The following is a 16126-nucleotide window of genomic DNA, read 5'->3' as shown; positions in this document are numbered from 1 at the left end:
ACTGCCCCCCCCCCCAGTTTTCCTGAAAGATCTACATCGATCTGCATCTTTGGTAGTGTGAATAAGCTTCTGAATCAGATCGCTCTGTATCATTCAAAGGAATGGAGGCAGCTCCATTTTATCCTGAAAAGATGGCATGTGTGAATAAAACGGGTTACAATGACTCAAAGAGATTTGCGAACCCAAAACAAAATGGGAACAACAAACTTGATATGCAGCAGCACAACAATCCGCATCTCCTCTGCACAAATTGAGTGTGAATGCCCCCTAAGAAGCATGAATTTATAATTGTATTACCATTTTTAGTTTTTATTTTGGAATGTGCAACATTTTTCTGGAATGTGTCACATTTTGCAGTCCTTGTCCTCCTTAGTGGTTCGGGCATCTGGTCACCTTGAGACTATTTCCTCTAGGTTTTTCACTCCACCCCATGCATCTGAGGAAGGAGGCTCAAGTCTACAAAAGCTCATGTTTTTGTTGTTGCTATGTGCCTTCAAACTGAAAGCACAGTGACCCTAAGGTGAACCTACCATGGGGTTTTCTTGACAAGATTTGTTCAGAGAAGGTTTGTCTTTGCTTTCTCCAGAGGTTGAGAGAATGTGACTTGCCCAAAGTCACCTAGTGAGTTTCATGGCCAAGCTAGGAATCAAACTCTGGTCTTCAGAGTCGTAGTCCAACATTCAAATCACTATGCCATGCTTGTTAATTTCATACGTAATAATCTTAGGTCAATAGACCTGCCCAAGAATGAGCCTAATCCTTGTGTTCATCTCACCACTGAATGTCTTTTCCCTTTGCACTCCTGGCTTTGGTATTGAGGCTTGATTAAACCACAATTTCCCATTATATATGAACATGGAAATGCTTGTTTAATCCCTCTTCTTCTTGCGTTTCTTGTCTTGATAAATTAGAAGAGCATATATCATACTTTCCTAGTTCACATGTAACAGAAAACTGTGTATTTAACACTCAAACATCGCCACACCAAAGTCAGGAGCAGGAATGGAAAGGTAAGAAGGACTCACTCTTGTGTTGATAAACTGTGCTACTAACGTCTGTCTTTCAATTAGTCTCAAAGGACTATGCCTTTGAATGATGGATAGTCTTTCTTTTTTCAGGTATTAGTTGTTGCTGGGTTGTCTTTTTTTCTTTTTAAACAAACAGTAGTTACAACAATGATTGCTAGGTGATTTACAAGCCATCCTGAACATTCAAAGACCTTGCATTCCTCTGTGTTTGTTGTTGTTGTGCATCTTCAAGTCATTTCTAACTGATGGTGACCCTATGGTGAACCTATCACGGGGTTTTCTGGGGCTGAGAGTGTGTGACTCTCCCAAAATCATGCAGTGGGTTTCCATGGCCAAGTGGGGGGAATTGAACCCTTGTATCCAGAGTTGTAGTCCAACGTTCACACCATTACACCCTACTGGCTCTCTCCGTGTATGTACTCAAGACAAAATAAACAAAAATACACCTGGGATTGGCTGTTCTTTTTATTACATCAGGCAAACAATTTTACAGGTTTTATGTTTTTTCACATGTAGACAGTTATGGGCAAAGTTTATTAATTTTATTTTTGGGACTGGTTATATGAAGTGAGGGGCTCCGGGACTTGCAGTTCAAAAAATAACTTCCCAAACTCTGGTTATGGGAAGTACCTGGTGAGTAACGTATACAGTCTGTTTCAGCATACAGGTGGCATTCCATTAATTGTGATGTTTCTTCTGTATAAGAGCAACTAGTGTAGTTACATAGCAAGACATTGTTATAATAAAATATGACTTCCCTTATCTTCCTTTTCAGAATTAAATATGCTAAACGTTTAATAGACTCCAAACAAACCAACAAGCAAAAAACTGGTGCAAGCTTGGCAATGGAATTAAAGCTAATTATACACTTGCCAGACCAAAGTTTTTTGCTGCTTGAGGCAGACTAGTAAAGAATACCCTTCCACCCCATCCCCAGCCACCCAAGTTAAAATACATTGTACCTAAAGCCTGCCACATTATTCTGGTTTATGAGGCATAAAATCCCAAACGTATCTCTCACTCTCCCTGATACTAAAAATTCAACAGGAAATTAAAATAGCTAGCAACTTGCTGCCCTTTCCTGAGACCCAAATCTACTCCCTGGATTAGATACCTTAAGGCTCATTCCCACTTACATTTAAACCTGTGTGTGATTTGCCTTCGCTCCGTGTTGGTAAATCAATTCCAAAAGGGTCATTGTTCCCACTATAAAAGCGGATCTTTTCATTCTCCCCTTGTCATCATTTCTTTTTCAGCATGATTGTTGTCCCCACTAGTTTGCACCGTTTCAAAATGCACGTCAATCATCTGTGCGGCATCAGTGATGTAAGCAGCAGCCCAGGCAGATACGATACAAGATTCAATTGATTGATTTTGCAACTATTTGCAATCAGTGAGGGAAGTAGTTGTAAAACCAACTAGTAACCACTAGTAAACTAGTGTCTGGAAAAACCATTTTTTTTATTTGCCTTGTTTAATCGTGACAAAAATCGATCAAAGTAGGATTGGAACTGGTTTCAAATGGGAACAACGGTCATATAAACCAATCAGCAATTCGCTTTAAATCATAGTGGGAACGAGCCCTTACTCTACTTAATGGTCTTAATAATCTGCTACAAACTGAAAAGCACTGGCTGCAAGAAAATAGAGATGGATTCAGAGTTAGACATGTGCAACAAGACCAGAGGAAGCAGAATCCCACACATCCTTTCTGTGTTTCACAGGACCGCCTTTAGTCTTCTGAAACTAGCTCACAAAGAATTGGGGGGAACCTATTGTGGTAGATTGTATGGAGGCGCTGAAGAGGAAGAAAGGATACCTGGAAATCGCAGAGGCAGTGAACCCTCCCCTTTCACTCAGCCCTTCTACAGTACAGTCTAGCATCTAGCTCAGTCAACAGGATCAGCAATGTACAGTGTAACATTTTCACAAGGACTGCATTGGGAGGAGGAATGACAGGGAAGTTTGCTTCTGCCAGCCCAGTATGCAAAGGGATCTTGTAGCACCTTTGAGAAAGAAAGAAGTTGATAGCATGAGCTTCCATAAATTTGCGCCTTCTTCCACAGATGCTTTCCTCACTCTTTGTATCTGAAGAAGAAGGCTGAAGTCTATGAAAGCTCAGGCTAACAACTTCTTTCTTTCAGCTAGTCTCAAAGGCACTACAAGATCCCTTTGCATACTGATTTTCCAGACTCACACAACTATACCATTGAATTCTGCCAGCCCAGACACACATGCCACAATTTGGATCCACTCTTAAGAAAGTAATGTTTAATTATATTTGATTTTAAAGGCTTTCCAAAGGGGAGAATGCTCACAGACCTGCTAATATGGCTGGCACAGTTAATGCAACTGAGAGAAGGGATAACCCCATCTATAATGGGTGTGAATGTTGCATTGAACCTATTACAACTACACCAGGATCATGGCATCAAGATTTAATAAGAGAAGTAAAATAATTGCACACCCAAGTTTCCTTTCCTTTTAGATATATAGACTCAAATTTTGCTGATATATTGCCAGATACACAGGTATGATGCCATCCAGTAAAACCATTGGCAGGCACCTAAAGAAACAGAAGAATTAAATACCACTGGTATTACCTATGCAAGCTATTCATCTTTCCCAGTGGTATAGTTTCCTTATTTCCCATTAACTTAGCTTCAGTCTTCACAGCAGCTTAGGGTAAAGTGTGTGAGAGAGAGATAATGCACATATAATACAAATATAGAAATGTAGACATTAATCAACGTAACTGCCTTAGATTTTTGACTTGCTATGAAGGCTGTCTCAGTGAATGTTTGTACTTCAAAATATATCACCATACCACTGGTCTACCACTGAGATACCTTCTTTTCATCTAAAGTGCTAAGTCAAGGCTTTGAGGTATTAAAAGTACGGATACTATCTATTGAAACATAAAGATCAGATATCCTATCTGGATTAGCAATAAGGCATTAGAATGATGAAATATCACTCTACAAACTCCATGAAAGGACCCAGTCTGCTGCAAATACAACAGAATGTCTCACAGTGGATCACATGCAAAGAACAGACATTTGAGAAAGATATTTGAACATCAGCAATCCTCAGAACAATCACAGTTCTCAGAGTACAAATTCTTATGTGGCCAAAACAGAGAATATCATCACATCCCAAGGGCTGAGTCTTAAGCAAGTTGTTTTAATACAAGCAATTAGGGTTGCCATACCTCCGGACCTCAAAACTGGGGGAAATGTAGGACAAAAGTTTCAAATGTAGGACAAAAAAATGTGTCCTACATTTGAAAATTTTGTCCTACATTTTCCCTTGCCGCTTGGGCTCCGCCCCCCGCCGCGATCGCAGCGAGGCCCGGGGCCCAGGCGGGGAGGGAAAGCCTCCCTGAGTGAAGGATTCCCTCCCCGCCTGGGCCCCAGGCCTCACCGCGATCGCAGCGGGGAGCGGAGGCCAAGCGGCGAGGCAAAGCCTCCGCCTTAAGGAGGCTTTAACTCGCCGCCTGGGACCCCGGCCTCGCCGCAATCGCGGCGGGGAGCGGAGGCCAAGCGGCGAGGCAAAGCCTCCCTCAGCTTGTCACATCCTGCCCGGGGGCGGGGGCAAACCGGGGCGGGACCGTGCGAACCCGCCCCAAATCGGGAAAGTCCCGCCCCCAGGCGGGATATGGCAAGCCTACAAGCAATCAAAATTATATCCTAGAACGAACACATACACTCACACACACATACACTAGTAGAGGAGAAAGGAAGGATGCCCAAGCTACCATAAACATACATATTTTGTGGTGGAAGATTACATATAGTGACTGTATGTCATGTACTTTGCTTGTGTCCAGATACCTTTTAAAAAGCCCAGTTTTTGTAGTATGTACTATTTTGGTACTTTTTTGCTGCTCATTCTGCTAGTGTGTTGATGGTATTGTTTTGACTACATAAAGACCAGGAGGCCTTAGTTTAGTGAAGTGCTAGAGCTCTCTGGCTGAAAATTCTAAACAGTCTGACTCAAAATGGCAAAATGCCAGTATTCCATAAGATGGAACCATGACAGTAAAAGAAGAATCATAATGTTGTAATTGTGCAGTGTGAAATGATGCATGCACTCTGATAGAAGGACACTCTGAGAATTGAGACCACACTGAGTACGTATGATGATTGCTAATATTCAAGGTATTTTGCAGCTTGAGGCAGATCTCTTAAGCCTCAGTTTTAAAATGTGAACTCCCATAGAAAAAAAGTAAGGTTGTTACTAGTACTTATTGGGAGATGAGGACTGCTGTTACAGCATATTCTCATTTCCTGCCAAAGTAACATGCTACAGGTAAAGTTGTTAACCTTTAACATGCTACTTCTGAATGTTGAATGTATGAATGAAAATTCATACATTTGGAGATAAGCATATATTTTGTTTTGCCATTTTGCTTTGGTTGCTCTCTTTCCACAAACCACTATTTGGAATAATGTAATAACAGATACTGATCTGGAAATGGCTTCCATAATGCTATGATTTGGCTTCCAGACCGCTGCGATTTTTAGTTGGGAGGGTGAAATCAACTATTATATAATAAATATTGTTGACTTTTTGGCTATTCTTGTTGCTTTTTAGAATAAAACTTTTTAAAGGGTATTAGGGGTGATTTAAAAATATTTAGACCAATCTCTCACTTTGTTGTTGTTGCGTGCCTTCAAGTAATTTCCAACTTATGGTGACCCCAAGGCAAACCTATCATGAGATTTTCTTGGCAAGAATTGTTCAGAATGGATTTTCCTGTATCTTCCTCTGAGGTCGAGAGAGTGTGACTTGCCCAAGGTCACCCAGTGGGTTTCTATGGCTAAGTGGGGATTTCAGCCCTGGTTTCTAGAGTTGTGCAGTCTGACATTGTTTTAATACTATGGAATTCTGAAATTTTTAGTTCTGTGAGATATTTAGCCTTTTCTGTTAGCTCTGGTGCCACAGCAAACTATGAATCCTAGAATTCCATGGGATGGAACCATTGCAGTTAAAGTGGTGTCAAACTGCCTTATCTCTGCAGTGTAGGGCCTCATTCATACTACGTTTTAAACCAGTTCACAAATTAGTTTGAAGCAATTTAAATGACTCTGGTTTACACCTGAACTGAATCACTGAAGTGAAGCTGAAGTGATTCGGAGAGGGGGGCCACACGCTAGATCTATTTAACCTGTGTCTTTGACACTGAATTAATCCATATCTTTTTGGATAAATTTTGTGCAAGTGTGAACCAGATGCGGATTGGAATCGATTCTGGCTGGATGGAGCGTGCCCATTTTGAATCGATTCATTCATCAATATGAACCACAAGTGGGTTATTTTATTTTATTTTGCAGCAAGAAAATGCGATCAGGGGAAATGTAGTGTGAACCACGCTCCACTGATGAACTGATCCATCGATTCAGATCACAAAGTGATTTATTTGTAAGTGGGAATGTGACCTAGTAAACCCTTATGTCTTACTTACCCTAAATACAAACTATAAATCAGAGCGACCCAGCCCCAGCCTCTCCACAATACTTCACAAGAATATCACTTTAAAAAAGAAAGAAAGAAAGAAAGAGCAATAGTCCAATGGTTTGAAACCTTTTCTGAAAATTCTATCTTTGATTCCTTCAAAGCCAATTCTATCTCACAGGAAGACTGGAAAGAGAAACAGCAGAACTGGAGTATATCAACAAACAGCAGTCCATCAGCAGTGGGTTGAACAGAGACTTAATGGTTTCCTGGCACACTACACACATAATCAAAACACTAGCTAACCCTCCCCTCCATCTCCCAGATTCATGGGGGCTCTCTTGGCCAGTTCATCATATTTTCTTTTTGGCTCCCACATTACATCTCAATACTCATTCATATGGTTATTGACTCACTTTGGCTTTAGGCAACATCCTTGCCTTGGCCCAAAGACCATGACCATCATTAAAACTGGTCACCTCATCTCCTAATCTATAAATTTTTGCATTCCTATGGACATTTTCATACACAGACTGCTATATAGGTCTGTCCCTGGGCTTTCCACTCTACCAAATGCATCTGAGGAAGTAGGCTCAGGTCTACAAAAGCTCATGCTACTAACCCCTTTCTTTCAATTAGTCTTAAGGGTGCTACAAGATCCCTTTGCATTCTGATTTTCCAGACCATTACTTTGAACTCAAAGGAAGGTTCTCAATCATTTTATCAGATAATAGCTGGAATCATTTTGTTTAGTCCAAATTAAAGCAGACACATTGAATCGATTGTTGAATGGTGAGGCAACACGTAAGTAAATATAATTACCCCAATGGGTCTATTATATACAGGACTAAATTAGGATTTAGGCCAATCTGTTTCACTGATCAGTCATGCCATTATTACCAATACTAAAGAAGCACTCAGGCACTGCACTGGATGGACGGCATGCTTGTGATATCTTTGGGGGAAAACTTCAAGAATCCAGGGAAACTCACAAAGACACTTTATGAACATTTCCTCAACAAATTCTCTTTTTCTTCTGAGACTCCACATCATTGTAGTTGCTGTTGGGGGACAAATATTTTTCTAGTTGTTTTCTTTCTGTGGACCCATCACTGTCTCTGTCTACAGTATTGTTATGCTGCCATGGCACCTGGTGACTCCCATGTCAGTGGGGCAGTGAAGCCAGTCCAGTTTTTGGCTACTTCTAAAGAGCTGCCCAAGGAAACCTAGTTAGGACCAAGATTCAGCTCCTTAGAGACCCCCTTTCAATACTGGAGTGGATTCTCTCCATAGGAGCTACCAGTCTTGCTCCTACTGTAATTAATCCAGCCTTCACCAAAGTTTCCAGCATGAGCTGGGAGAGAAAGGGGAAAAGTAAGGTAGGAAAAATAAAATAAAAAGTACTGACGGATCGTTTCAGCCAGGAATGATTAACACCCCACTTATAGTGATGATAGCTGGCAGCTTAAAGGGTTTAAGGGAAAAACAGGGTTCAATTATTACTTACAGTTGAATCTTGATGGGCAATTGCTGGGAAGAATCAAGATACTGGATTGCAAGCACTCCTAAGCACCATGTTTTGTTAACCTGCTTTCTTTTTCTTTTTGAAGCCTCATCTTCTTAAGAAGCATACAAATATATGAAGAGCAAGAATGGGCATTTTTTTATACCGCAACCAACCAAGTATTTTTTTCCTCTCGTGTTTTTCTCTTATGTCAGTGGTACTCAAACTTTTTATCCTTGGGATCCCTTTTACACCTACATGTGGATGTCATGCTCCCCCCCCCCACACACCAGAGTATACGAATGAGAATATTTTGTTTATTTAGTGTGAGCATTTTAATTCACACATTCATGTATATTCATATTTTAACATTTTATAAAGAAGTTGTTGCTGTTGTGTGCCTTCAGGTCATTTCCAACTTGTGGCAACTCTAGCCAGGCTTTGCCATCTAACATAATTCAAATTAGACCAGTTTTATTTAAGCAAATTCAATATTTATCTTAACGCATGTGTAAATGTTACACATTAAAAATTTTGTGAAAAGGAGGAGGAGGGATCAGAGCCCCCAAATCTTACACACACCCCAAACAACTCTTGCACCTCTTAGGGGTCCTGCCCCACATTTGAGAACCACTGATTTATGAGAAACCCATCAGAAGATGAGTATGACTGCTCTAGAGCACTGTGAGCAAGAAGCAAAACCTAAAGACTACTTCTGCTTGAAGCTTTGGTTCATAAAACAACAAGATAGCTCTTTACACCTGTACTGAATCTAATTAGAGACCAGAAGGCATGGCTGAAGCACAAGAAGGGCAAATGCCATGCAAATATAACACATTTCTCTCTGCTGGGCTAGTGAAGAATATTGGATGGCAAAGCAATGGCTGCATTAATCTGTCTCGGAAATTATCTAATTAAAAGTATACCTTAGAATAAAAATTTATCTTTTAGCAGTCTCTTTGATGAGAGAATACTTGTTAAACATAAGAAACTAACATGAAAGTAAATTATTGTTTTAAAATATATATATTAAAAGACCTAAAATTTTATATTCATGACTCATTTACTGTTTTAAGTTTTGTTTTTTCACACAAGAGTATGCCAACTTCATCACAGCGTGGGGATGTTTATTTTAAACCAAATATACTTTTTATTTAAAATTAATGTCAGTCACTATTGGTCTGATATATTTGTATGTCTTTTTTTATAAGTTGTTATATTTTATTTCACCTTCATTCCTAAAGCTGATAATCAACAGTTTTGGTTTTAATTAAAGGTTGGATGACAAATTTATGCTAACATGGCTGAAAACCCAGAACAGTCTTTATGATTTATGACTTTTAATTTCTGATAACAGGTCTAAAGGCTACTTCAAAATGAAAAAGGAGACATCCAAGAAGTTTTGTATGTTCTGGTACAGTAATTATTCAACACAGAGTTACTTTTTAATTAGAGTGATGAAACATCCTATCAGGATATGCAGAAGGGCAGTGATATTACCATAAACAAATCTATATAATTACATTTCTGTCTGTTTGTCCATTACCACATTATGAAAATATGGCTGAACAGATTTTCACCCTATTTGGGTAAGAGTTATTTGGAATGGTCTGCCTTAAAATATGGACACAACATTCATTTGTGTAGACAAAATTGGCAACATCTCAATTATTTTAAATTGGATGTTCATCAAATTTGGTGTGTCTATTTGGAATAGTCTATCTTTAAATATAAGCTATGTGGTACAAAACTGACCCCAATTACTTTTTAGTTGGGTTTTCACCAGGATGTTTGGACTGATCTGACTTAAAAAATAGACAATGTGATTTAAATTTACTGGGGTGGGTCATTTGGGGTACTCCAGTTCATATTTTTACATTCATACATATCAATATGGTTTATAATTTGATAGATTTTGATGAACAGTGTTTGGAAAATTACATTTTAAACAATTTTGACTATATAAATAAAACCAGTTTTCCATTTGTTACTGCATTATGAATAAGCATCTGCTTGAATTTTCCCCGTGTTTGGAGAAGATACATGGGACAGTCTGACTTAACATACAGGTTATATGGCATGCATTAAATTCATTTTGAGAGGCCCTAGGTAGCATCCAACTATTTTTTTTTTTGTTGACATGCCCAAAATTATCCAGTCGGTTTTCATGGGTGAGCAGGGATTTGAACCCTGATCTTCAGGAGTCCCAGTCCAACACTCAGACTACTTTACCACACTGCCTCTCACCGGCATTATTTTTACACGTTATTTTGTTACTTGCTGTGAAGTTAGCTTAAAATTATGGTGACCCTATGAATGAGAGACTTCCAGTAGCCCTGGCCATCAACAGCCCTGCTGAGGTTTTGCAAATCTGAGGGCCAAGAATCAATCCTTTATTGAATCAATTCATCTGACATACTGCTATATATGATAGAGGTCCTATAAAATTTATTCTGAAGTAGTTAGGAGATGTGGAGATTAATCACAATACATGTTTTGTGAAATTTAAACCATTTTATTGTGCATAATTTGCTCTTTAAAACTGTAAGGTTATCATACACTTTCTTGATGGTCACTGCACAAAGGCCAACCAACCTTTGTTGCAGGAGAGCTACAAAGGAGGAAGATTTTGGCTTCTTTAACACAGCCTAGCTTCCTTCCTCACAGAAATAGCCTCCTGGGGTCTAAATTCCTACAAGACGTCATAGAGGAAGTACTCAAACTTACAGGATTAAAAAAAAAAAACAAACAAAAAAACAAAACAAAAAAGGAGACAGATAATTGCACAATTTTTTTTTTTTTTGCATCTGTTCTTTCAGACAACACTTTACAAAATAATTTTGGAGGGGGTACTGCCGCAAACAGGTGTGGGATGCCCCACCATTGTAAGGTTTTGATTGGATTAAGGCTTCCATTGTCTTCTTGGCAATCTCTGTTATTGGGGACTTATTTCATTGGATCCTTTCAACACTGCAGATCTATACACTTATTTTCTCAAGGAGTTTACAACTGCAATAAGAATTTCAAGTGTCAGATGCATTTGCAAGAGCACCTGACAAGCAACCAGAAATACATCACCGACTTGTTTATGAATACCAGCAACTGATTGCTTTGGAACTCAATTTGATGAAGTTAACTCCTGGTAGGAATACTAAAGTATTCTATGGAAGTCTCTATCCTGGCAAGTTGACAAATTTAGAAACAGGGTCAAGTGGGCTTTATATATTCTGTAATGGATTTGTTCACAGGAGAAACAGCTGTTTTTAAGGTCATTTACATTCTCTGACATTTAAGTTACACTCTAATGGTATTCAGAAATGTCTTTTACACATTCCAACTCTGTACGTCCACAACTGTCTCTGAAGGATGTGAAAATGGAGAAATTCAGCTCTCTGCTTTCTGCAGAGAAAAGATCCAAAACTAAGACACATTTCTGGGAAAGAGCAACACATTGCTTCATCAGCTCCTTCCTTACATCTCCCAGCTCCTGCATTGCAAATCTTTCTTCCATGATAAGTTTGCCAATGAAAGGGAGGTTTAAAAAAAAAGTCTTTCCTCCTCAAAGAATCGTGTTTACAAAGATGAAAACAAAGATTCAGACTCAAAGAATGACCCCAAATGTACTGCCATTAATTCTGTGTCAATTATATTCTGATGAATGATGTGCATGGGGTGTTGGTGGAGCATTAGAGCGATGCTGCCTCTGTGGCAGGAAGAGAAGGGAAGAATCCAGCAGTATTAGTCAGTCACACTTCCAGGTTTGGAATCCACCTTTCATGGTTAAAATTCATCACTTTCTACTGCATGGAGTTGCGTGTCGTCTGCATCGGTCATGCTGCTGGCCTGGGACTCATCTGTGCCAACTTTAGGAGGAAATGTGCATCAAAAAATGAATAAATCTACATAACATATATACATTTAATGAAGTCTACATGCCATGTTTTACTCTGGCAAACCATTCTACCATGGAAACTTAATAACATGCTGCTAATTTGCTCCAATCCAGCTTCTTGAATATCATACATAATAACTACACACAACAAACATTACCCAATTTTTTTCTTTGCTAAAATTCCAACTCCTTGAAAGGCTCAAGAGTACCATCCAGTTCTCCTCTGAATGCACCATAAGCAGATACCATTATAACCTGCACTGATCCTACCAGAATAGGCTGGCAACAACTATGTTTAGGTATTCTCACTCTTAAAGAGCATGTCCTATTCAGAAAATCGTCCAGCAACTACAAATCTGATCCTCCAGAAAGCATGTCAATACCACTCCATTCAGAGCAGACTGCACTCACACTCCCAAAGTGCTGTTCTTAGTTCCATCTTATCTGGATTGAGCCCCAATTTTCCCACAACCAAACTATCAATGCATCCAGGTAGCAGTTCAGGACTTCTAGAGCATTAGTTGCTTACTGATGTGGGAGAAGAACTATATGAATATTGAGAGGATGTTTTTATGACATTGGAATTCGCCATGCCATGCCAATTCTGGTACTGATCCAACACTTGCTTGGCTCATCTTAAACTGTGGTTAGGCTTTTTCAGCAAACAAAAGCTGACATTTCTGTCTAAGATATTGTTTTCATTAATACATAGTTTCTGTAGATTTGTTTTCAATAACAGTGGCAGAGAAAAGAATGGGAAGGACAGAAGGGGTAAGGCATGTCATTGAACTAATGTCTGCTATGGGCTGGGGAAGTATAAAAGAATGTCAGCATTCTCTCCTTCTTGAATAGTGACCCTCCTCTTTTTGGTTAAGACTACAGCTGGAAAGGGTCACTAATTTTTCTGAAGTAATGATTTCTAAGCATGCGAGCAAGCAAAAAAAAAAAAAAAAAAAAAAAACACTACAACATGCTACACATATTAGCAGCTGCACTGATATCCAGGAGTATTATAATTACAATATTTTCATGTTATCCTAAAAAAACCTTCCCATTTGCCTCCAGAAATGAATACCTACCTGACTCATATGGACAACATTCACTGATCTGCTCCTCTTGGGTTACAGGCTCTTCATCATCAGGTAGGTACCGTTTATCAATTGCCTCTTTGATCTGGTTGTTGGCTCCCTTGGGATCCAAGTCCATTGCCCAGGAAAAGTTCATCAGTGCAAGATGGGTCTGTCCCAGCTTTTTATAAACCTAGTAAAAAAACACCAACAACCCAAAGCAATCAATAACAGTGTCAAGTGTACATGTAACATTATGTTAATTATGTTTTTTTGCAGTATAACTTGCTTGCTTCTGCTGGATACGAATATTCAGAATTCTGTGTAGGTGGTTTTATTAATATGATTTATATTCCACCTTTCTGCAAAAAATGTGGCTCAAACTAGCAACATTCAACCCAAAGTGGCACACATAAATACAGTATATATACTATATCATCATCATCATCATCATCATCATCATCATCATCATCATCATCATCTTAATTTATTTCATATTGTGCCTTTTCCTCAAAAGTGGGAAAACTAAGTCAAATAGAGATAAAGACAGATACAAGATAAAAACCCACACAAGTTACAGTTAAAATGTGACTAAAACATCTATAGAATAGTTGTCATGTTACTTGAAAGAAACCAATTAAAAGGCAAAAAGATAAAAATCCGTAGCAAAGGTGCTTGAAGCAAGTTCCCAGAAATCTGTAGGAACAAAAAAGTTTTTGCCTGACAACAGAAGGAGAACAAAGAGGGAGCCATTCTAGCCTCTTCAGAGTTCAAAGCCTGGGAGCAACCAGCAAAAAAAGACACTTTCCTGTGTTCTCACTAGATGTGCCTGTGAAGGTGCTTGCACTGAGAGTGGTACACAAGTAAGTCACCAGAGCAATGCATCCTGTTCCACTGGGGGCAAGAGGAGCACCCTTGCCTCTTTGGCCTGCTTTGTCACAACATTCTGGGCAGGTAGGTCATAAAATTGTCAAAACAACCCAGCCTTTTTCTCTGGACTTCAGAACTGGAAAAGAGCAAGAGACTGCCCTGCAATTGCAAAGATGATCCCTGCCTTCCTCTGCAGCTTCAAACTGGGAGTGAGACAGACTATTTACCGGACTTGCTTTGGTAGGCAGAACTGCTGAAGTCAGGTATAATACACTCAGTGAGTGCAGCTCTGTGTACTAAACCCATCCTGTTACACCCCCACCCACCCCCCCCACAATCTGTGTTTTTCCGTAAGTGAGAAAATGTAAGAAAACCATGTTAGCAGCTACTGCTTAGAAGATTGCTGCTGTTACCTTTCCTATCAAGAAGTAAACAAGAGACTCTTTGGGTACAATCTGCTTCAGTTCTTCAAGTTCTTGTAAAGCATACTAAAAGAAGGGGGAAAATATCAATGAGTATTTTTGATTAGGTCCAAGGAGCCATATATTGTAAATATGTATATTAAAGTTTATTTCTTTGATACAATAAAATGACCTTTTTTTCACATTTCCAATTTTAGCTAGTTGTTTCAGAAATACAGATACCCAATATTATGACTTTGAATCAGAAATACTAAGCAATACAAAGGTTATGCTCTACTGTGCATAAATAAAGATAAAGAAATAGGAAGTACAGAGATATTGTATTAATAGACTCCTTCGTTCCACTCAAGGAAATGGGTATATAAAAAGTTCAAAAAATAAAGATAGACAGCAGGCAGAAGAAGGGAGCTGAAATAGTTGCAAGAAAGAAGCTAGTCCCACAAACAGCTAGAAAAGTTTCAGGTACAGTATTTAGTTAGCTGAGTTAATGGCAAGATGTAAGCTAAAGGCTAAACTATTCTTCCACTGTTCTTGATATATTTTTGAAAATAAGCATTAAGGATATTTTTAAATTTAGTTTCTCTGCATATAAATGGTGAATAATACAGTCTGTCCTCCTCCATGGATTCGACCACCCACGGCATGAAAATATATTTTTTTAAATAAACATTCCATTTTTTGGTAAGGGACACCATGTTACTATCCCACTGCTTTTAATGGGAATTTAGAATCCATAGATTTTGGAATCCATGGGATTCATAAAATCATAGTGTTGGAAGAGACCTCAAGGGCCATCTAGTCTAACCCACCCCCCACCCCCCAGGCAGGAACTCACAATTAAAGCATCCCCAACATATGGCCATCCAACCTCTGTTTAAAAATCTCCAAAGAAGGAGACTCCACCACTCTCCAAGGCAGTCTCTTCCACTGTAAAACAGCTCTTATTGTCAGAAAGTTCTGTCTAATGTTTAGGTTTGTTTGGGATATAGTTGGAGGAAAAATAGTGGAAAGAATCTCAGGACATACAGGTGCTTTGACTTCTATGTGGATGAATGAGCAATGTAGCAACATAATCACTGGAGAGGAAGATAAACAAATCAAGTTCTGGAAACAGCAATACTAAGTGCCTTCCCTCTCAAAGTATCAGTGTTCAAGATATTTTAAACCAAACTTTTTAATGGACCTTATTCACATATGATGCCTGCTGAAACTATGGAGCCCTGGTGGCACAGTGGTTAAATGCCTGTACTGCAGCCATTCACTCGAAACCACAAGGTTGCGAGTTCAAGACCAGCAAAAGGGCCCAAGCTCGACTCAGGCTTGCATCCTTCCGAGGTCGCTAAAATGAGTACCCAGACTGTTGGGGGCAAATTAGCTTACTTGCTAATTAGCTTACTTGCTGTTCACCGCTATGATCTTTGGAATAGCGGTATATAAATAAAACAAATTATTATTATTATTATTATTATTATTATTATTATTATTAGGTGGAATCTCTTTTCCTGCAGCTTGAATCCATTGCTCTGGGTCCTATTCACTAGAGCTTTGGTTCCCAACCTGTGCTCCACCGAGTCCTTAGAGCTCCGTCTGCACTCCCTTCAAAAGAGGCTGCAGCAGAAACCTGGAACTAAACTCCAGCGGATACCAAGGGTCCCCTACATGGCACTATGAACACTTGCTGTAAATTGCACAGAGGGGGGAAACCTTTAAATAAGCCAAACTCTCTTGGTTAGTTGAGCACAGCTTTAATGATAAACTACTGTCACAAGCAGATAAGGAATATATGTCCAAAGCCCTCACAAAATATATTTACAAGAATTTAAGTTCACTTGATACAAAGCTGAGTGAACTCAGTAGAATATGTATAGTCATTCAATGGATCTACT

General features: G+C 39.1%; 1 protein-coding gene across 3 annotated transcripts in view; it reads right to left on the bottom strand.

The window, feature by feature from the left end:
• Positions 1 to 10483: 10483 nt before the first annotated feature.
• Positions 10484 to 16126, bottom strand: part of LOC149309201 (cell division cycle protein 27 homolog) — a 32628-nt gene continuing 26985 nt past the window's right edge. For all 3 annotated transcript variants that reach the window (XM_089531937.1, XM_089531938.1, XM_089531939.1), the window contains 3 exons: positions 14232 to 14306; positions 12961 to 13141; positions 10484 to 11852 (listed from right to left, as the gene is read on the bottom strand). In XM_089531937.1, the coding sequence (XP_089388063.1) occupies positions 11770 to 11852; positions 12961 to 13141; positions 14232 to 14306 (339 nt within the window). In that variant the 3' untranslated portion in view covers positions 10484 to 11769. The remainder of the gene's footprint in view (positions 11853 to 12960; positions 13142 to 14231; positions 14307 to 16126) is intronic.

The sequence above is a fragment of the Sceloporus occidentalis genome, unplaced genomic scaffold (assembly GCF_023333645.1).
Source record: "Sceloporus occidentalis isolate IW3139 unplaced genomic scaffold, rSceOcc1.0.p SCAF_7, whole genome shotgun sequence".
NCBI classification, from domain to species: domain Eukaryota; kingdom Metazoa; phylum Chordata; class Lepidosauria; order Squamata; family Phrynosomatidae; genus Sceloporus; species Sceloporus occidentalis.
The sequence above is the reverse complement of the archived record's forward strand: the minus strand, read 5'-3'. Positions and strand labels throughout refer to the sequence as shown.